At 39.2% G+C, this 23,904-nt stretch overlaps 1 protein-coding gene across 3 annotated transcripts in view; it reads left to right on the top strand.

Annotated features, from left to right (window-relative positions):
- Positions 1-23,107, top strand: part of KLHL1 (kelch like family member 1) — a 187,620-nt gene extending 164,513 nt beyond the window's left edge. For all 3 annotated transcript variants that reach the window (XM_063125995.1, XM_063125994.1, XM_063125993.1), the window contains 3 exons: positions 15,029-15,241; positions 17,418-17,589; positions 22,566-23,107. In XM_063125995.1, coding sequence (XP_062982065.1) covers positions 15,029-15,241; positions 17,418-17,589; positions 22,566-22,625 — 445 coding nt within the window. In that variant the 3' untranslated portion in view covers positions 22,626-23,107. The remainder of the gene's footprint in view (positions 1-15,028; positions 15,242-17,417; positions 17,590-22,565) is intronic.
- Positions 23,108-23,904: the final 797 nt, after the last annotated feature.

Here is a 23,904-nt window from a genome sequence, read left to right as displayed (position 1 = left end):
AAAAGCTCTCATGTGAGCTCTCAGTTCCACCACCACCACTAGGCAGTAAGTTATAGAGGTTTCTCATAGGAGTCCCATGTAACTCTCTGCCCCTACCCATGATATTCTGGGCACAGTGTGATTTGGCCAGGCCATTTACTTCAAGCAAAGGCCCTCATGTGCCTTACCATCATGGTAAGGTACACAATGGCGTTCCACACAGACTGCTACTCCTGCTTTTTGGGGGTCAGGGTAGAAGCACTGGCTATTCCAAGAGGAGCCATGGAAGTGTTAAGTATATGAAAAGAAATACTTGCTTAGTCATTAAAATTGTGTGTGTATGGCTATCTCAGGGTTAAACAGAAAAAGTCTATCTGTGGGCAATTACCTTGAGATAGAGGCTGTTCTGGGAACCTTGCCAAGATTCTAAGTTAGCCTCATCACAGCTGTATGTAATGTAGATAAGAATTGTGTAGATCTGTATATAGTTTCTCACTTGTGTAAAATGGAACTGATCACTGCTTACTGATCACTGCTCTACGATCACTGCTCTCTGTGTATGCCTCAGTGTGCTGATCTGAACTGACCTGAATAGGACTGCACAGAAGCCTGAAGGAAATAAACCAGCTCTGCTGTGTAAGACCTGCGTGATGTGTGTTTGTTTTCTGAGCACAAACAGAGTTCCAGAGGGAGAAAAGTTCTGGCACAATAACCCAACAAAGGTTATGGGCCCAGTCTAGCCTAGACCAGCCTACGCCAGCCTAACCCAGGCAGAAGAACCAGAACTTGGTGGGAACGGTGCAGTATCAGAACCAGGAGTCTGCTAAAACAGAAAACTGTTGATGAAGGAAGACATCAAGCTAAAGCCAGTGCTGCAAAGTGAGGAAGAATCTCAGTCGGCTGACTCTGAGGAGGACTCTGAGCAGGAGGACGGTGAGATACAAATTCCTAAAGCAGAGGAAATGGCAGGAGCTAATATGTCTGGTTTGCATCAATTGTTGGAAAAGCTGAATGACTCTAACTATGCATTATGGTCTTACAAAATGCAAATGTATCTGATTCAGGCTGAACTGTGGTATGTAGTCACAGAGGATCCACCAGATAGAGCAGATCCACAGAATGCTAAATGGTTTAAGGACGATGCAAAAGCAATGGCAGATATTGCATTAGCTGTGGAAGACTCTCAAATTTCCTTCATTCAGTTTTTGAATACATCAAAAGAGTGCTGGAATGCGCTACAAGCTGTATATCAAAGAGAAACAGCGGGCAGTAAAGTAATTCTAACCCGGAAGCTGTATGGAATGAAGCTGAAACCAGGGGAGTCTATGTCAAACCATTTGAAAAGCATGAGAGAAATCTTCAATCAACTCAGGGCACGAGGGATGGAGTTTACAACTATACACCAAGTCTATGTGATTTTGTCAAGCCTTGATTCATCGTACGACGCGGTTGTCACCATGATGGAAAGTCAAGAGGAGAAAAATTTAACCCTCGAGTATGTAGCTGGAAAACTACTGGAAACCTATGAAAGAAGACAAGCTTCAAAACAACAGAGCCTTAAACATCCTGTGGCTGAATTTCAACAAAGCCATAAAACTTCTGATGTGGTGGCTGCATTAAAGGCAAGGAAATGCTTTAACTGTGGTTCCTCAGGACACTTAAGGCGGGATTGCAACAAGAAGAAGAAAAAGCAGTCAACAGCAAAGTGGAGAGAAGAAAACAAAATGAATGAAGCTGAATCAACAAAGAAGTGTCTTCTAGCAAGAGTCAAAGAGACAATGAATCCTTGGTTTTTGGACTCTGGGGCTTCAATAAGTATGGCAAAAGACAAACTTTCATTTGTTACCTTGGAAACTTCTACTTCAGAGCAAAAGTGTGTTACCCTTGCAAATGGAACAAAAATCCAGATTTGTGGTGTGGGTAATGTATATTTTGATTGTCTGGGAGTTGAACTACAAAGTGTTTTATATGTACCAGAATTGGAAACAAACCTTCTAAGTGTGTTTCAGTTAACAGAAATGGGGTATGAGGTTTGTTTTACTGAAGAAAATTGTACTATAAAACATGGAAACAAGGTGTGTGTGCAGGGAATAATGAAAGAATCTTTGTATGTGATTAATACTTGTACAGAAAATGAAGTTGTAGCCAGCAAAGTCACAACAAAAACAATAGCCAATTGCAAACCACACCAAGAGTGTATCCATTTAACTCATAAAAGGTTTGGTCATGCTAACTATAAAACAATTTCTAAGATCCCAGAATTGTGTGAAGGGGTGAAAATCAAACCATGTTCTAACTATGTAGAATGTAATGTATGCAGTGAAACCAAGTGTCATAAGTCAAACATTCCAAAACATAGTGAGAGAACAACAAAAAGAATTTTTGAATTAATTCATGCAGATCTTGCAGGTCCTTTTGAGACAAGTCAAGGAGGAAACAGATTTTTCTTGTCTATTGTTGATGATTACAGTAGATTTGGATTTGTGTATGTGTTAAAACAGAAGAGTGAAACTTTTGGAAAGTTTAAAGCCTTTGTTAAGTGGAGTAAAAATAGATTTAAAGAACCTATAGCTAATCTAAGAACGGACCGGGGAGGTGAATTTCTTAGCAACCAATTTAAAAAATTCCTCAGTGATGAGGATATACAACATGACCTTACTGCTCCATATTCACCATTTCAAAATGGAGTTGCAGAAAGGAAAAACAGAACCTTGCAGAACATGTTAAGAGCTCTATTGAAAGAGTCAGGATTGTCTAATCTGTTCTGGGCAGAAGCTTTGTCCACCTCAAATTATTTGTTAAACAGGCTTTACCACTCTGTACATGAAAAAACTCCATATGAAATGTTTTACAAAAGAAAACCTAGAGTGTCACATATAAGGGTTTTTGGAAGTAAATGTTTTGCTCATATTCAGAAAGAAAACAGACCAGGAAAACTAGCTCAAAGAGGTTTGGAATGTAAACTGTTGGGATATGATACACAAACAAAAGGCTATCGTTTGTGGTCTCCATATCACAAAAGTGTAATTGTGAGCAGAGATGTAGTTTTTCATGAACAAATGCAGGAAACAAAACAGTATGTAAGTTTGCCTGTAGAACAGAAAGCTGTAGAAACAGAAGAAATTCCTGAACAATCTCAGCAAGAGAGGGAGGGGGAAGAAACTGTAGAGGAGGAAACTATGCCTGTAACTATGCCAAGACGATCAGAAAGGGAACGCAAAGCTCCAATTCGTTATTCAGATGAATACCAAAGCAAACAGGTTTCTCATAGAGCTTTACTAATAGCCTATGAATCTACTTCATTTGAGGAAATTCAGGAAATGGAACCTACAGAAGCTCAGGGCTGGCATGAAGCAATGTCAGAGGAAATCAGAGCAATGGAAAAAGATGAAACGTGGGAGCTAGTACCTTTACCTGAAGGTCGTAAAGCCATTACCAGTAAATGGGTATTCAAAGTAAAACAAAATGAGAAAGGACAGGTGGAATGTTCAATGGTAAAACACAAAGAGATGCTTTAAAGCTAGGTCTCAGATTGTAACACAATTTAAACAACATGCGCAAGAGGAGGACTGTTAAGTATATGAAAAGAAATACTTGCTTAGTCATTAAAATTGTGTGTGTATGGCTATCTCAGGGTTAAACAGAAAAAGTCTATCTGTGGGCAATTACCTTGAGATAGAGGCTGTTCTGGGAACCTTGCCAAGATTCTAAGTTAGCCTCATCACAGCTGTATGTAATGTAGATAAGAATTGTGTAGATCTGTATATAGTTTCTCACTTGTGTAAAATGGAACTGATCACTGCTTACTGATCACTGCTCTACGATCACTGCTCTCTGTGTATGCCTCAGTGTGCTGATCTGAACTGACCTGAATAGGACTGCACAGAAGCCTGAAGGAAATAAACCAGCTCTGCTGTGTAAGACCTGCGTGATGTGTGTTTGTTTTCTGAGCACAAACAGAGTTCCAGAGGGAGAAAAGTTCTGGCACAATAACCCAACAGGAAGGCCCTCAGGATGGGAGTGACTTGGGCCAGGCCTTTGGTGGAAGTATGATCATGAGGCCTAGCAACTGGAAATATATGAGACACAGTGTTCTAGCTTCTTAAATCATTTGCTGTTGTACACAACATTAATATTAAGGAGGTGTGGATTCTGAAAGCACTGCACTTTCACAGTGTATTTACTCACCCAGTTGTTGTTTTTTGCAGCAGAGCAAATACAGCTCTGAGAGGCACCATAAAATCTAAAACATAATTAAGGGGATACATTTTATCCTGATAGATTTAATTATTAGTAGCTCTGCTTACATCAAAGAGATGCACATTATGCCTTTACTAACTCTTGCTATTACGATGCTTTAAAAATGATCAATGGTTTCTAAGACTCACAATCGAAAGGATCCTTTTTGCATTCCACCTTTAAATAATTCTGTATACATGCATTTGGAAGTAAAAGAGCTCACCTTTAACTTCCTTTGATGGAGCATCATTAATGGTGCCTCTGGATGTAAAAAGCCTGTTGCTGATTGACTATATTATATAGCACAATCACCCACTGAGTGAAGTGTCAAAAGTCGCAATTGTGGCACACCGCAGGAGTCCTCCACGCTTGCGCAATAACTGTCTTTCAGAATCAACAGAGAAAAACTTCTGCCCTTTATTAATCCTTATCCTCCGAAAAATATGCTTTCATGTTCTTAGTAGTTCTACAGGCTGCTGGCGTTTATATGAAATGTCATGGGAAGCTAATGATTACAGACAAATAAAGCAAATGGGCATTTCATTAAAAAAAATCAGTGCACAGTGGGTACTTCTAAAGCACCTTCAAGGCTTTCAGCCCCAATTGCTGCTCACACACAACTTCATATGCTCACCAGAACACTGCAAAGATACAGGTCATGGACAATATCAGTGACCATATGAAAAGGAGGACAGTTTATCTTTAACCGTTGTACTGAAAAGGGAATTTCAGCAGGTGTCATTTGCATATATGGAGAACCTGGTGAAATTTCCTCTTCATCACAACAGTTAAAGCTGCAGGAGCCCTGCCCTCTTTTAAATCTGGTCTCTCTAGTATAGCTCCTGCAGCTTTAACTGTTGTGATGAAGAAGGAATTTCACCAGGTTCTCCATATATACAAATGACACCAGCTGAAATTCCCTTTTCTCTGCAATTGTTAGATACAGGAGCCCTGTCCTCTTTTTCATATGGTCACCCTAGACAATATGTACAAAAGAACTAGAGAACTCCATAAATAATATGTCATGGTAGTGTTGCCTAGTGAGTTATAACCATTTTTGTAATATAAATATGCATACATTATATAAAGAAGAGCAACTGTTTATTATAATATTATATAAAACACCATGACTCAATCATGCACCATTAAGACTAAAGGAAGTTTTCCCTTTAAAGTCAGTAGTTACAGAATTGGTTCCCCCATTCTGTAACCTGTGGCAGATGCATTAACCTCTGGAAAGGTTCAGCACCTGATTCTATTGCATGGCTGCTCTAGGAAAGTGTATTTGCTGCTTGGAAGAAAGAGAGCAGAAATTGCTTTTAAGTCTGCAGGAACTGGAACGGGCAGCTGTTCTTGCCATGAACTGACCAGACTGTTTCTCTCCCTGCCCCCCTCCGCAATGCTATATCCCTCTTTATCTTTGGGAAATCATTTTTCTAAACTTTTTGCTTCCCCTCTATTTTGCAGGTTAGTTGCCCCACTGTTAATAAATGTATTTCTATATATAGTGATATATGATATTTTTCCTTGTGTCACTTCATTGTTTTTCCCCTTTCACCCTCTTTCATTTCCTTTCACTTGCAATTCTTTTTCTTCCCCTAATTGCCATACTACTGTTTTGAAAGTCTTTCCCCACACTAACATTTGTCTGCCTTATTTTTTAAATAATAATAATAATCCTGAAACAAAAACAAAATATCGTGGCACAATCCCTCCCTCCAAGGGTTCAGCTCTCTTTACACCTTTTAGGGCCCTAGGCTTTCCTCAGCTGTATGACCACTGCAGCATATCAGCTACCGTACTTTACCACCTACTCCAGAAATCTGCGCCTAATCTGCATAGCCACACCCTGTTTTCCATTCATTGATGACTGGGAAATCAGTGTGTAGAGAGGAGGCACTCCTTTTCACAAAGTCACCCTGCGCACGTAGAGGGTGACAGACATGATGACAGGGGCAGGGTTAGTGCACTCCCTGTCCTCACCTGTTTATTATACCCAGTACAGGAATGCCTGAATAGGCCTGAGATTAAACCAGGAACTGCTGAAACACAAGATTAGACCATGCTGGCTGAGTTCAGACGTCACGCTAATCAACTGGGGGTAGGAGGTGGTAACAGGAACAGAATGGGAAACAACCATTGATTAACGTGATGTCTGAACTCAGCTGTTGTCATGAGAACAATGAATCACACCCACATCATACAAGCTCATCTCCCCACATAACATAAAAAGCACATGTCTGCAAACCATTCACTCAAAAAGGAATGATTGAAGCCTGAACTACAGTTCATCATGACAAAGAGCTAAAATCCCAAGGTGGACTGTACGTCTTCACTGCAGGTGAGGATGCTATTTTTTTTAATGCTCCCATTTGTTGTTGTTGGTGTTTAGTGTTTGTGTTTTAACTTCCTTGCAAGTAAAAACCAATGGATCAGGGGAAAGAGTTTAATCCAGCCTTCTCTCTGGAGTATGAGTTGTTTTCGTTTTTACTTGCAGGGACTTTTTAAGGAGGAGTAGTAAATGGAATGCCACCTGCGTTCTGAAGTGGTTCAATCCATTTTAACCCACTTTGTTCTATGCTTCATTTTTTTGTATATGAAGACAAGGCTTGGTTTGCTGCAAATTAATGCAATATGTTGGCCTGCCCTGACTTGGTGCTCTCCAGATATTTTGGACTACAGCTTCCGGAAGGTCCTGACCATTGGTCACTGTGGCAGGGGCCAAAGAGAAATAGTCCAAAACATATGGGGTTGAATGCAGATTTAAGCTGGATCAGTTCTGCCGGTGTAAGTGGATTTCCTCGTTTCTTCCTTTTCATGGCAGTTCATCCAGCCTCTGAAATGCTACACAGGGAGTCAAGAGTCACTGTTGAATGGGATAAAGTATGGTGGGGCTGGGGGGCAGTCCCAAAATGTGTGTGGAGCAGGTCCCTTCCTGTGGAGGAAGGCAGAACCTGGATCCAACCCCTGAAAGGCACCAGCTTCTGGATGTCAGCAATATGTTAATGAGCATGTGATGTTTCATTTAAGTGGCTTGCTCCCACTCTTGTAATTCACTTAAATCTGGCCTGAAGTACAGGTACATTTGCATTATTTCTAGACATCATAAAGAGGTGTGATTCTGAGCTTTTAACAGTGCTTGGCCTGAGAAAACCAACTATTGTTAGTATTTTAAAATATAAACTATTTAGGAGTTCTTTATGGATGATTGTAGGTTTCCAAAGAGTTTTGCTTTTCTGCCTTCAATACTACAAATGATAAAACTCCTGGTTGACATTTACTTCTAAGTGAATCATTGGGACTCATTCATAATTCAGTGTGTGAGCCTGATCTTTAACACCATTTCTCATAAATGCACATTTCTGGTGTGCAGCCTCTGGAAGGCTCTACATGTGATCAGTATTGTCTACACATAATATCGTCTTTCTGAATGAGCAGCTGCTGAGCAGAATTAAAACTTTTTAGCTGTTGTTCATGGAGCTTCCTACAGAATAGGCACATGAATCACTGAAAGTCTGAGTGACTGATTCTGTAATGTTGTTTTGTTTCTGAAAATGAAAGAGAAAATGTTAAGCAAGGCCTTTGCTCCTAAGAATGATGACAGCTTCTTTATATTAACTTGTAAATTATTTTATGCTGTAACCCTGTGCCCATTTACCTGAGAGTAAACCCCATTGAACTCAACAGTTTACTTCTTAGTAGACATGTATCAGGGTGTGGTTCCCTCATATTCTCAAGAAGTCACTTAAACTTAAAGTTTTGGTCATAAGGACATGTATTTATTTAATTAATAAATGAATCCACTGAAGTACATTATTGATCTGCCCCTATTTCAGCAGAAATGTGTCATAAATCACCAACGTTAGAGAGATAAACAGGAGGGGAAAGTCAGCAAACAGTCCATGGTCAAAAGCGTCTGCCCAAAGCTGGGTCAACAATACTAGAATCAGGAAAGCATAGTCAGGGTCTGGTCCAAGGCCAGGATAAGTCCAGGCAAGATCAAGGAGCTGGTATGCAAACGACCAAGAACAATACTTGCTTCTAGCGTTGCTTCTGAATTCAGGGAAGTCTTCTATGGGGAGTGTGGTGATTGGGGATTGTTATCAGCTGCTTTGGTCTTCAGCTAGCTTCTGCCTGTTCCTGTGAAGGGCCACACCCCCAAACACTCCCAAGCTCAGCTCCTCCTCCTTTCCATTTAATCCCTCAAAGGGAAACACCACAAAATGAAAAGGGAAAGTGGATCATCATGTGAAAATTATTTCAATAAAGTGGCCACTTAAGCATTGCCAAAAAAGAGGAAATGCAACACCAAAAATGACAACATGCATTAGCATAAAATGTGCATATGCATATCTATATGTATAGATGTAAATCTGGAAATGATTATTGTAATTTAAATAGAAATACAGTACATCTCACCATAGTGGGGGAAATAGTGATGAGGTGATGTGTCCCTGCTCAGTCTGCTGTCCATAGCTCACTGTTCATGGGCAGCAGAATGGCCCCTGTTAGCATTTCAAATAGAGGACCACTTCAAAGAGAAGACAGTCCTCTTATAGCCCTCCAAGTAGAGTACTGACCTATAAAGTAGGACATATGGTCACCTTGGGTGACCATATGAAAAGGAGGACAGGGCTCCTGTATCTTTAACAGTTGCATAGAAAAGGGAATTTCAGCAGGTGTCATTTGTATATATGGGGAACCTGGGGAAATTCCCTCTTCATCACCACAGTTAAAGCTGCAGGAGCTATACTAGAGTGACCAGATTTAAAAGAGGGCAGGGCACCTGCAGCTTTAACTGTTGTGATGAAGAGAAAATTTCATCAGGTTCTTCATATATACAAATGACACCTGCTGAAATTTCCTTTTCAATACAACTGTTAAAGATACAGGAGCTCTGTCCTCCTTTTCATGTGGTCACCCTAGGTCACCCTCTATTTGATGGGACTGTGCAGCATTCAGAGAACCATGTTTTCCAAGGTTCCAAATGGAAAATATGGCCAATGCCTCCTGAATGAACAAAGTATCCAAAATGATTGATCTGCCAAAGAATAATATCACTGACTTTCCACTGCCTAGTGCAAAACATTTCATGAGTTAGTTAATGATCATTTGTGAAATAAGAGAGAAGAAATCTGTTTGCTTACAGAACCAAGCACAAATAAATATACCAACTACTACGATGTAAGCAAATGGGCTGTTCTGACAGGTCACTTGACGAGTAACTCTTGGCTTATTAATGGAATGAATCCCCCTCAATTTTTGCAACATAATTCAGTAGTTTGCCTTGTTACAGTGTTTATGGTGCATAGATAAGAACCATCCATTGTGAAATGTGAATACATTTCTGCTAAACGAATCTCAGGAGGGAAAAGAGCTGATTCAACTGTTTTTATATCCTACATACATATTGATTTTATGTATTACCTTTATATCTCATCCTTCCTCTGCTTGTAAATCCACTTACCTGTGAGTATGCCCCATTGAACATAGTAGGACTTACTTCCAAGTAGACAGGCATAGGATCCCTTTGTTAATTAGGCAAATACATTGAGCTTTCTCAGGGATAATTTTTAATGCTTTCTTTCTTGAGCAGGGCAAACTACTGTCAGTCTTCTCCCTTGTAAGTCAGCATTCTATCTAAGGAGCTATAACACATTTGACAACTAAGGTCTGCTGTATATTTGTTTTCATATTCTAGAGGGCTGGTTCAGGTGCTCATCAGTCCAGAAATCCCATATGTATTGTGAAATAGGAGTTTGTTTATGTGCCTGCCAAAATAAGGACAATATAATGACTTCTGCATGCTGCATTCCACCCATCTGAATGCAACTTTTAGTTACTGGGCAGTATAGAAATGGAATATTTAACATGAACCTACCAGGCATTTATTTATTTTATTTATTAAAACATTTGTATCCCGCCCTATACCACGGGGATCTCAGGTGGCATGTACGAAGAAGAATGAACATCCATATTGCAAGGATTATACCTTCTAAAATAGATACCCATGACAAGATATCTAGTTTGAGGCTCTCATCTGTGTGACTGTTCATTCTTCTTGCATTCAGCCTATCTAAATGCCAGTCACTGCAATAATTATTTTAGCCCACCAGGGTTCAAGAATGTATATTGTTAACTTGGAAAACATTAAATTGAATGACAAAACATAACAGTTTCTTGACCAGAGTTACTTTGAACAACTGGATCCAAAATATGAACATAGGTAAACTATCCTGACCCACCTGCACACTTGTAAGAAAATACTATTTTTACGAGAGACATGCCATTCGGGAATCTCCAGACTCCCTGGGCACTTACAGTAACAGGCTGATGTAAATATTTCAAAATGCCGTGTAGTTAGATGATGCAGTAGGAGTAGTAGAACACAGTTTCATTAACAATGAAACCTTAAGTGTACATTCAACTAGCTCAGAATTCATGAAGTGTTTAGAATAATAAAAGCTTCGAAGTGAATAATTCCTTCACTGATTAGAGGTTTTGCATCCCAAATTGCTCACTGCTTGAGCTTCAAAATGGCCCATGTTTCTATACATTTTGTTATTCCCTACGTAATATACAAGCAACAAACTATGAAGGAATACATTCAGTGTGTCAACATTGTTAGATTGCAATCAAAATAATTTTCTTGTGTGTATGTATATGGGGTGGAACCAATTATGTTTTATTTGCCCTTGAGCAACTTTCCAAATGGATTTCAAATCTTAGTTACTGAGCATTTTTACCCCTGCAATACTAAGTAGGTCTCAAAGTTTTGTCCCCCAGATATCTACGTATAAAACTATCCTAAATGGCATTTAACCCTCTGGTATTCTGTAATGAAGTATGTCACATGGTAATAATGTCCTGCAGCCAGCAATTAAATTGAGACCTGGTGTAGTGTAAGTAGTTTATAATGCAATTCTGTATATGTCTACTCAGAAACAAGCCCCATTCAGTTCAGTGGGGCTTACTCCCAGATAAATGGGGATAGGATTGCAGCCTAAGCTATGAAAGAGGATGTCACTAATTTGCATTTTATTTTGCCCCAAACTCACAAGAGGGCCAATCTATTCCTGCTGATCTCCAGTGTCCAGCACTACCACATCACTCCTGCTAATGCTGAATGGATTGAGTGCCAATCTTTATTTAGCCAAATGGCACCATCTATGCACAAGAGGGATTTATTTATTTTTAAAATCTCTTCAGTCTTATTCAGGAAATGGTTTAGACACATAACATTTTCAGCTTATGAATTATTTGTGAACGGCTTGTCACAAGCAGCATTGCAAATATTTGCTTTCAAACTCTTTGACTGGCATTCTCATGACTCGCTTGTGTCAGCATATTAGCAGAATGTATGAAAACCACAAGAACAATTGCATAGACAAAGCCATGTACCCAGTCCTGAATAGCAAAACCTACTGCCTAGACCACTTCCCTGGGTCAGCCAGGCGGGCAGTGAGTTGTGGAGAGAAACCCTCTTCCTTGCTTTTTCTTGGGCTACTATCAGCTGGTATGGTGCAATGATAATATAATCAGTTTGCACTGGTACTGGAAATCATTTTCATTATTGCTGCCAAGGAATGGAGGTTGCCCCCAACTCCTGGATATTAGTAGTATTGCTCCTGTGTTCGTATTACAGATGTCTAGATTTTGTGAAATCTGACTCACGTGTGTTTCATGGATTGTGCAGTGTTTTTCATTCTGGTGTCCATTTACAGATGGATTCAATTTTTTTTCCCATTATATGGAAAAATATGCAAATGGTTCTGTAAGAAAGGTTGCAACAATTTACATCATTTATGTTAACATGTAACATTTAGCATATTGTCCCCCATTCCATTAGACTTTTCCCCATGTTTATTTTCCAGCATGGCATACGTCTCAGCAGAAACTTGCATATTTTCCTGCAAACGAATTCGTGTAAATTTCAGAAAAGATTTTTTAAAAAATATACAGAATCGACATCTCTGCATAGACTAGGGAGTCCAGCCTGCAGCAGATTCCCCAGGTCAGATTCTTAGAAATCCAAGCTCATTTAAGTCCATCTCAAATTTCTCCAACATCCCTTATTCAGACAATTATTTCCTCTGACCTGTGTGAGAGCAATTATTATTATATTGTGTCTACAGAGGGTTCTATTATTTATTTATTTATTTAGAATATTTATATACCGCTCCCCAATGAAAAATTTCGGAGCGGTGCACGAGGTAAAATGAAAATAAAAACAGAATAAAACAGTTAAAACAAAATTTAAAAGAAGCAAAAACAGAAATCCAAGGCTGCATGTTAAAGAAAGGCTTCTTGGAATAAAGATGTTTTCAGGAGGCGCCGAAAGGAGTACAAGGTTGGCGCCTGCCTGACCTCCAGAGACAGGGAATTCCACAGGAGGGGCGCCACCACACTGAAGGCTCTTCCCCTGGTGGATTCCAATCGGAGGATGGATCTATGTGGAACCACCAGGAGCAGGCCCTCGGATGACCTCAGTGACTGGGCAGGTTGGTAAGAGAGAAGGTGCTCTCTCAGGTATCCTGGTCCCAAGTTGTTTAGGGCTTTGTACACTAGGACAAGAACCTTCAACCTGGCCTGGTAGCGAATAGGCAGCCAGTGCAGTTCCCTCAGCAGAGGAGTTACATGCTGGAAAGGGATATCAATTATCAACGCCACTGCTGCTGAGAAGGGATGTAGTAGGTGTTCCAACATTCCCTATACTAGCAAAGATTGTGCTCTTCCACCTCATTTGTGGCCATTGGGTTTACTGAAAAATAGTCAAGTAGGCTAGCTGCTTAGGGACACTATTGTTGCTTACCAGACTCACAAAGTAAAAGGTGGATTCCATTTTGCCAGGAAAAAGTTGTAACTCTAGATATTAGTGAATAGAACTGAGATTTACTGAAAGTTGGCAATGATATTATGCAATGACGGGTTGCAGTGAAGTTATATCATCACCTCAGGCAGATATGCCAGCCGTGATGTATAAGAGAAGTTATAAATCAGATGGTTAGAGTTACATCCTGATTCAATTACACTTTTTAAAATTGCTCAGCAGTTTGTAAGTTTGTTCAGTTTTCCTGGACACTACAGTTCAGAACATTATAATCTGGTTTTCAAAATGTACCAGTTTCCCCCCCCCCCCAGATGGGTCACACCATCAAATGTTTACATTCGTCAAGATGAACATCATACCATGTTTGAAATATATACCTGAAAATTTAGGCCATAGCTAGACCTAAGGTTTATCCCAGGATCATCCCTGGTTCATCCCTGCCTGAGCGCTGGATGCCCTGTGTGGCACTTAGATGAACAGGTTTGACCCCAGGACAATCCTGGGATAAACCTTAGGTCTAGCTACGGCCGTAGTGTGACTGCCACAAGCACTTGTATCCCCACAACTCCCTGTTATGTGTACACTTCGCAAGAAACCCAGCTTCGCTTCTCTGAATATATGAAGGGGTCACTGTCGTAATCAGCCATGGTCTCAGAGAAAGTTCTTTTCCAGCCATGGTACCTGAGATCCTTTGTAGCTAAAGATGTTGAAGATTGAAGCTAGTAAGGGAAGTTTTCAGGAGGGAGAAAAGAGATGTCTTTTTTCTCTCCCACCCTCCTGTAAATTTCCCTTACTGTTCTATATAGTACTAAGAGCTCAGGTTCAGGGCTGGATGTGAACCCAAATGCTTTATTGCCATATAGCAATGGGAGCAAAGGCATTAGTGAGTATTTTGCGCCATTGGTTGTTTTTATTAAGACCTTTACAAAATTGGCAAATTTGGGATGGAAAGAACTCAAAATTTTAAAAGTTTAAATGTGGGAGAAAAACTGACAAATTTGTCCATCCTATGACAGGGAGGGAAGTTTCTGGAAAGAGAAAATTGGATTTATTTATTTATTTATATCGTACCATAAATGTACATGATGCTGTACATAGTAAAACAATAAAACAGCAACACTCTGCCACATAGGCTTACATTCTAATAAAAATCATAAGAGAACAATAAGAAAGGGAAGGGAATGCACCAAATAGGCACAGGGGACAATAAAACTAACAGTGTAAAAGTAAGATCAAGTTAAGGTCTAAAAGCTTTAGGAAAAAGAAAAGTTTTCAACTGAGCTTTAAAAACTACAATTGAACTCATGGTCTGCAAATGCTCCAGAAGAGAATTCCAAGCATAACGGGCAGTGAGAGAAAATGGACGAAGCCGAGCAAGAGAAGTAGAGACCTTCGGGCGTGTAAGAAACCTGGCATTCAATGAGCGAAGAGCACAAGCGGAGCAATAATGTGAGATGAGAGAAGAAAGATAGGAAGGAGCTAGACTGTCTTTATCTTTTATCTTTTCTTTTTTAAAAAAATATCATGGTAACATCCTGCCCTAACCCTCCTTCACCCCTGTAGGATAGTATAAGTTAGTATTTCTCAAACTTTCTGACAGGCTGCAGCCCACTGAGTATCTACCGCAGAAGAGAGGAATTTTAAAAATTGGAAGTGTGGAGGCAGAGGTTACAAGTGAAGTGTGAAGGAGAAGAAATTACAGGGAAAGAGTAAGAATACTTTGAGAGGCATGTGAGGTGGTTGTGGTAATGGAAAACAATATGAAATAAAAAGTCTTCCACTTAGAGCCTCTGGATCTGCAAATTCTGCCTGAAATGGGGAGACTGAGCCATGATACCTCCAGGGCCAATGGTTCTACCTACCTTGATGAAAGATGGATTTATAGACAGCCCTGCTACAAGGAAATCACTGTGGCAACAACAACAAAAATGTGTGTATTACTTCCCGTTATGCTTAACAATTGTATTCTGTTTATTTTAGGCTATACTCAGTTGGAGGACGAGATGGAAGTTCTTGTTTGAGTTCTATGGAGTATTACGATCCCCACACAAACAAATGGAACATGTGTGCTCCAATGTGTAAGAGAAGAGGAGGTGTTGGAGTGGCTACTTGTGACGGTTTCCTTTATGCAGTCGGTGGCCATGATGCCCCTGCTTCTAACCATTGCTCCAGACTCTTGGATTATGTCGAAAGGTAGCCATCCTGTATGTGTTTATATGTGACATTTCTGGATGAAAGCAAAACTAGACTATTTATCTTAAATATTCTTAAATCCATATATATTGTTTTTTGTTATGGATTATTCAGATGCTTAATAATTCGTGGAATTCATTTCTGGAAGATAAGAGCACAGGCTTTATATTTTTCCTTTCCTTTCCATTACTTTTTCTTTCCTGCCATCTGTAATTTTTAGTAATTGGCCTTTTTGGATTCGGTGAAGGTGATAATGTTTGTGTGTGTTATCTTACCTTTCAAAAAGGTAAGCACATTTTTAAAGAAATGTTCCTAAACTTAGATGTTCAATGTGTATCACAAATAGTTAAATTTTACCTGACCTTAAATTAAAGGCTAAAGTGGGAGACTGGCTTCAAGATCACTGTAGGTCTGGGGCTGATGGACGTTTTACAATCAGTATTAGAAAGTGTGTGTTTTATTTTCATGTGCCCTAGGGCAATAAACGTTAATCGAGTGTTCAATGCAAGATCGTCTTTTACAGCTGCATGAGTCAAGGTGAATGCCGGTGAAAACAGAAAGAGCAGAAATACAGTCTAACTACCTAGAAATGGAATCCTTTTTTTTTTTTTTTGTCTTGATATGATTTTGGTGGGTTTTTTTTTAATAAACAAGTAACAAGGAAGTACTAGAATACTTAAAACTCCCCAAAACAGAATCAGAAAGAAATGAATGTTGAAATGCTGCCTTCATTTTGTAGTGTTATTTCTTCAGCTAAAAAATGGCTGCACACTTCATCTTTGTAATAACTTGATGTGCCCCAGGGTGAAACAGGAGATACCATAAAGTTCCTGAATACAAAAAGAAATCAATTTGGAGCTGCTGAGCTTGAAGGCAAGGAGAAAGGCTTTTGAGCTTTCCATTTCTTAAAAGCCCTCATAATCCTTACCATCATCTATAGTGAAGTAGTTGCTATAAAAATCTTGCAAAATAACATCTCATTAATATTCATTTGCAATTGGAAAATATTGACAGCTTTATTACAATGCTAATGGTTTAAAAAGAAGAAGCCTAACACGCTTTCCAGATACAATAAGTTTAAAAAATGAAATAAGAATAGAAACTGCTTTACGTGGTTTCACATAATATAATATCATCCAAATTAAATCTCTATGTATATTCTAACCAGTGGGGAACTGAAAAAACAAGATAATTCTGATAATTAGCATTTAATATAGGCCAATAATGCTTAGATATCTTTAAGACATGCATCTTTAACTGGTTGCAGTGATGTGAACTAGATGTTTACAATCCATATTGTATGATGTTTGTATACTGAGAGCCAGCTCATGTTGACTGGAAATCTGGTCTGGACATACTGCAAAATGAATATGCATGATAGCTTATTATGGAGTCAAGCAGTCATTTATATGCTATATATTCCACAGCCAAACTGATTTTGAGATGAGGATGCAATGGTGAAAAATATTGCCTCATTGCCAGATTTAACTTGCAGAATTCACCACAAGATAATGGGTTGGATCTAGTCTTAGTTAATTTAGAATAGTGCCCTGGAAATCAATGGCTGTTCAATTAGTCATGGCTAACTTAAGTCCCATTGATTTCAATGGGTCTAGTGATGTTCACAAATGTACGCTGCTTTTTAAAGGGATTACATAAATGCATGGAGGATTGGTCCATCAATGTTTAACCATAATAGCTAAATGGAACCTCCTTGTATAGAGGCAGTATACCTCGTAATCCCAGATGTTGAAGACAATAAAAGGGGTAGCCTTCTTAATGCCATGCTTGTGTGCTTTCAGAGGAGTCGAATCTGAACTTCCTGGAGAAAATGTGGTATGCAGGCATAATTTTAAGACCATAATAAATAGCAATAACATCTGAATGAATGAATGACAGGAACCCACTATAGAAAGAGGTTTCATTTAATTATTCTGATTAACCATTGATCGACCAATCCTTCATGCATTTATCTAATTCCTCTAAAAAACCATGTACATGTGTGGGCATCACTGAAAATATTTGGGTCTGACTTTCTGTCCCTATTGTTAAAGAGCTTAAATTTGGGAGAGTGTTCACATCAACACATCTATTTGATGAACTGCTTTTGATGTTGAAGATCAGCTTGATTACTAAATAGGTTCTGAAAATATATATTACACCTTTTGTTGTGCAGGTATGACCCAAAAACAGATACTTGGACGATGGTGGCTCCATTGAGCATGCCTCGTGATGCTGTTGGTGTTTGCATCCTTGGTGATAAATTATATGCAGTAGGTGGATATGATGGCCAGACGTACCTGAACACTATGGAGTCATATGACCCTCAAACGAATGAATGGACACAGGTATCTATGGTTTTATACTTTATAAGTATGATTTTATGCTTTTTCACAAAGGGCTTGTTGGGACTGGTGAGCACTCACAATCTCCAAACCTATGCAATTATAACTTTTATGTAGCCTACAACCACTATAAGGGTTTATCTGAAGACTGTCAATATTGTTTCCTAGGTAACCAATAAAAAGTTTTATAAAGTGGTGGAAATCCCATGTTATCCATATAACACTACCCTTATTTGTTTGATTTCTTACTGAAATACTTTCTTTGCTTTTGAATTTGACAATCGCTCAAATTCAGGATTTGTTAAATGAACCTCTGGTGGTTATACTTGTGAGATGGTTTTCATCTAGTTTTGTGAGCAAACATTTGATCGATCCATGTTTTCAATATATTTGTACTTTTTGTTGTGCAGAAATATATAAATATGATAGAAATGACTTTTAATCAATATTTTATTATTAAATATATTGCACGTTATTACTAATTTAAAATGTTATTGTATTGATCTGATATTATTTTAGCTTTATGTCCTGATTCTATCCATGTTTACTTGGAAGGAAGTCCCATTGATTGGATTGGGACAACTTCCAAATGTGTTTTGTAGTTCTTCTCATCAAAATATTCTAATGAGGCAGATCATAATTATTTTCATGGTAGAGATAGACAGTAGCCCATTCTGAAACACCCCACTGAATTGACCAGGTTTTTGAGGGCCCTTGAGCAAGTCACCCTCAATGGGCCTCTCTCACTCAGTGAGTCTATCTTCTCACTGCCATATTCTCACCAGTTATTGCTCCTCATCCTCTTCCCATCATTACAGTTGTTCCCTGCCTCGATCAAAATGGAGAGGCGGGTAAGAAATATTATTATTATTATTATTATTATTATTATTGCTCTCACTTGCTTGATTGACAGGCCAATAGGGAGGGGCATCTACTGCTCCCTTTTCTCACTACCTATGTTGGTGGGCCAGAGTAAGAGGCAGGTGAACAAGCTGGTTGCCATGGTGAAGTGGAGCATCTTAAGGGGTTCTTCTCAGTGGGACCTTGCTGGAGCGTGAGCCCTTGGCAGGTGTCCAACTAAGCCTAGTCATGACGCTGGCCTTGGACTCAATTGGCACTGCCTCCAAAGATCACTGTGGCACACATATCTTAATCAAAAGCCAGCAGCTGCTAAGCAAAGCACAGAAAATGGGAATTGGAAACAAGGGAATGTAGTTATTATTGTTTTTATTGTGGACATTGCTCCCTCAGGCAAGCAGGCTCGTGAGCAAGGATGCAAACTTTATCAAAAAGTCATAATAATATTCATACACTTTGATCCTTGAATGCCTTTTATTATTCTGCTTGAGTTCACAGGAAGATAAAAATGTTACTATGGACAGTGATAGAATTCATATTTGCTGTGTAGAAAAATCCCCTAACCAAAAGGTTCAGTGTAAAAGTCGTTAGGCATTATTTTTTTATTTCCTGCACTGATTCCTTTTACCCATGAAGGAAGGTAATTCTGGCCTTATTGGTCAATGCTTCGCCTTTATGCTCTCCACACTTTTGAGGGGTTTAAATTTCGTTATTCACTTTATCCTCAGTGCCATAGGAACAATTTCAACATGTACAAATTCCACACAAATAGAAATGTGATACCTAATATACAGTCCAAACCCTCATACAACAATCATTTTTTAAAAAATGTTTTTGTCGGGGATTTTACTACCCCAAGACATTATTCAATGTACTCTGGAGTGGAAAAATGGCTCAAAACCAGAAATATGTCTGTGGTGTCAGAAGAAATACATTATGAACCGAAAATATTAGAAAAAGTATCAAACTGTCAAGGTAAAACTTTAGATAAAACTTTATTACTAAAACTAATGTTTCTTGGTGTTTTGGGGTATTTTTCTACCCCATAACATTTTACATTTGTGTCTCTGGTGAAGTAAATGTTCCCCAATGAAATGCCAACCTACTGAGACCCAAAGTACTTTCCTAGACCAGATTTCTTTGGAAAAACCATGGGAGTCAAAATTTTAATAGCCCAGGTATGTTGTCTGGTTTGGGGGACATAAAGGCACCTCTATGGATTATCAGGATATTTTATGCCCCACATCTGGGTTCCCCCCCACCCCCAGAAAGAAAACAGTAAATGGTAAGTGACTAATAACTGGGGATATTATGCAGGTGACAGAAAATAACAGTTGCCTGGTTCAGACAACACGCTAAACCATGCTGCTTAACCACAAAATGGTTAAGGGTCCCTTAACCATTTTGTAGTTAAGCAGCATGGTTTAGCGTGTTGTCTGAACCAGGCCACTGTTGTGAAAAGACTATGTTATAAGTTTACTTCTGTGTAAATTCTGCAATGAAAACTGCATTTGGGTAGCCCTTTAGGCTGTCCCCATTTTTGTGGGATCAGATCAATATCCTTCACTATGCTCTTGCGAATGATAGTGATAATATCTGAGCTCCCAGTGGTTGAAATTACTATTGTTTGCTGCAGTTCTCAGCACTAAAGAGTGCTCTTCACTCACTTATTCCATTTTGTTTGCCCATTTATGCCTTCTATATAATTTTAGAAAACATTAAAATTAGGACTGTGCACCAGTTGTGTTCCAGATCCAAATCCTGAACTGAAGCAGGCTGATGTAGGCCGCTTTGGTTTGAGTCCAGATCAGTACTGGATCAGGGCAAAGCGAGTCAGATCAGGTCCGAAGTGCCTGATCTGGGGCGATGGTGACCTGCCCTTTCACTCAGCTGCACGAGTGGCCAGAACTTACCTGCAGCCAGCCATCCTCGCTGAGAGCCACCATTTTTAATGAAATTGGGGGCTCTCTATTGTCGTGAATCTAATGTTGGAAACTACAGCGGCTGTAAAGGATGTAAAGAGAAACATGCAAGAAGCAGGGACCAAGGAAAGAAATGTGGTCTAGAATAACTTTAGTGGATTAGACAAAGTGGAGGCAGAAGCAAATGAAAAAGAATAAGGGTGGGAGAGGAAAGAGAAGCTGAGACAGCAGACAAAGGACAGAAAGATCAAGGGAAGATGAAGCCTAACTAAAGGAGCAGAAACTGGGGGTAAAGTCTGCTATGCAAGCCCAATCTAAATTGCCAGAGTGGGTGAAATTATTAAAAACTAAAGGAAATTTGTAGCTTTTCTAATAAGCTAACACATTCAGTGAAAGCTTTGCTATTTTCAGTTGCTTATAGTGAAGGGAATGGATAATATTAAACTTTCGCAATTATAAGTAAGCTATATAAGTAATAAACATTTCTAAAAAGGAAAAACATGACGCACATAACTTGAAAAACAGCGAGGAAGTGAATACTCCAGTAATCTCATGTTTCCCAAAGAACGTTATGCACAATCAGTACTGCCACATATTCCTTTCAGATACAGGACTGACTTCCAAAAGTACCTCCGTTTCAAAATGAATGGCAACATGTAAAGCAGACCCAGGTACCCCTGGTGATTAAGAAAAGAAAACAGTTAGCTAGGTATCTCAGTGCGTAATATATTCCTCGTGACTGGAATAGCAGAAGAACTGGAAATGATGACTTGTGATCCAAAGAGCTACTTCAAGGGCTTGTGAATGCTCAGAAGAATTCTTTTCCTTTGAACAACTGTTTTTGAAACTCTCCTCAGTTCCATAGCAGCTTGTCCTGCGGCATTTGGTGCAAGGCCTACTTTACTGAGGATGTGGAAGTCTAAGGTTGCAGTTCTATGATGTTTAGACATAAAGAAGGAGGGAGAGGACCTTCCATCAACATCAGAAGTGTTTTGTCAGGAATTTGAGAGAAGGCCTTCTCCCACACTCTAACTGCATGTAGCTCCCTCTCTGGTGACCTGGCAAAAATGGTTTTATGCAGACAGGCCTTTGCTTTGGCAAGCTGATTTGTTGACTGCCCCTGTAGGTGATGTACTTGTTCACCTGGCATTCTTTTTATTTCTATGTTTTATTTGCCCTATTGCTGTGTATCAGGATTTGGCCCAGCATCTCTGCAGAGCCTTTCAAAAGAATCTGATAGGGAAGGGTGTGAAAAGATATGGGGAGGGACCAGAGATTCAGAGAGACAAAGGCAGAGAAGAATCTGTCCAGGCACAATCTAATCAGTTGGAGCAAAGCCCAACCATAACCTCTTCATCTGTGGGAACAGAGAACTTACAGTGGGGGAGAAGGTGGGTGTGACAGACACAAGGATCAGACCTCATGCTAAGAAGGAGGAGCAGCTTTGGGAAGTAAGGCATTCTACAAGATCGGCTCATCCCAAGAGATCTCTAAGGGAAGACCCTCCCTGAAGGTGGGGCTGGAAAAGCCTCTCAGGTTCTGTCCTGCCAATTGGCTCTAGAGTCACAGCAACCTTTATTGTAACTGTAGTGCATCCATCAAAGGGACTTTCAGGTAGTAAATTTAGTATTTTGTCAGCTTAATCAGTGCTAGGCTGCTGTAGGACAACCAGATCTGTAACCTAAACCACTGTTAGACTGATTGATTCGCATAATAAAGGCTATTTACTTGGAGATCAACTTCTTCATTTGACTACAAACATGTCAGGAGGGCTCAGCACTTGGCGCAATGTTATCTTGGATAGTTACTCTGTATACTACGGTTAGCCACCTTTAGTACCATTTGGTGGAAAGTGGGATACAAATTTAACAAATTAATTAATTTAAGTTCTTTTATAGGCCAGTCCTAGAATATACTATCAACATATTTAAACTGACTTTTATTGTAGCCCTCATAATGATTGTGGAGGTGAAGAACTATACCAAGGACCTAAATCCCAGCCTATTACCTCACCTCTAATGTCATGCTTCCATCCACAATTATGGTAAAAGAAATGTTAGCAATATCAATTTTCTAGCATAATATACTAATAAATTGTCTGTTGTTTGCTTAGACTCTTCAGATGTTCATGCCTGAAAACTACTGGCTTATCACTCCTGAATATGGAGCCTGAATTTAATATTTGTTTCATCTCTGCAGATGGCTTCTTTAAATATCGGAAGAGCTGGGGCCTGTGTCGTAGTCATAAAGCAACCATGATTCTGTTTGCACTGGATTTTATTGACTTCTAGGTGGATTTTTCTGTCAGACAAACAAGAAAGAAAACGTTGTTGAGCATAAGGATCGATAGATACACTCAATACTCTGTTGATCACAAACTTGAAGAAGTTTAAAAATAGGAAGAAAAAATGACGATTTGATGCCTTTTCCCATCAATGGTTGAGCAAGAAAGAAAATCAATCTGCTGTAGGACCTGATCTATGAACACAAAAAGAGAATGTTCAGGTACTGCTCTACAGGCTGCGTAATGCAGTTATAGCAAACTGGCAGTGACCAAAACCAACTCTTCATAAGGAGTAGAGCAGCCTAATGAATGGTTTTCATAGCACTAGAGATTTTAACTCTGGAACCATCATAGCACACTAAGTCACTTTTTAAACCATAGTTTTATTAAAAGAAAATGTAGGTAACCAATTTATTTTCGCGCTCTCTCTTTCTCAAGGCCTTATCTTCAAATGGTTTACACACTTTGCCATTTACACAGACAATGATAGACAAGAGACAATCAGTTTCCTCCTAAAACAATGAAGGAAGCTTTAGCTCTTTCCTCATCAGAAATTATTCAACATTAACAACACAATGTTTGTTTCTCCGAAATCGGATTGTCTCTCCCATTACAATGATACATCATCTCTGATTCCATTGAGGTTGTATTCTGAATGTTTGCAAGACAATGGGAAGAATTAACGTTTAGGACCTTATGGGCTTCATACAAGAAAGCCAAAGGAACACCCTCACAAATCTACCTTAACTTCTGATTCAAGCATGTGAATTCTTGTCTCTTTTGATGCTTTTGCTCTTCTCCTGCATGTGGGAAGATTGTGGAAGACAGGAAAACTGCAGCTTCTACTTCATCATATCACATAACAGATAACATGCACCAATCCCATTGGGGCCTAGAAATGCAGTAAGAGAGACAAAAATGTTATAATGCCTATGTATGTTTTCAGATCCCATCATTGTTGTAATTGAACTTGGCTTAATTTTAATTATCTTAGCTTTCATTTATTGCTGCAAGTTATTGAAACTAAGGTCCAAACTACTCATTCCACTGTAGAGGTGCATTAAAAAGCTCCTGGTTTTTTATTTATTTTTTAAAGATGAAAATATGCCACAGGAGTTGCCAGTTTGAATGGGGGAAGGACAGGAGAGGGGAGGGGATGGCTTGACCCCTTTTCATCTTGCTATTTTTTTAATTATTATTTTTGTCTAACCACCAATCTGCTTTTCCAGCAAGGGATAAAAGATATGGTACATT

This window comes from Elgaria multicarinata, chromosome 5 (genome assembly GCF_023053635.1).
Source record: "Elgaria multicarinata webbii isolate HBS135686 ecotype San Diego chromosome 5, rElgMul1.1.pri, whole genome shotgun sequence".
NCBI classification, from domain to species: Eukaryota; Metazoa; Chordata; class Lepidosauria; order Squamata; family Anguidae; genus Elgaria; species Elgaria multicarinata.
This window is presented reverse-complemented; position numbering and strand designations above follow the sequence as displayed.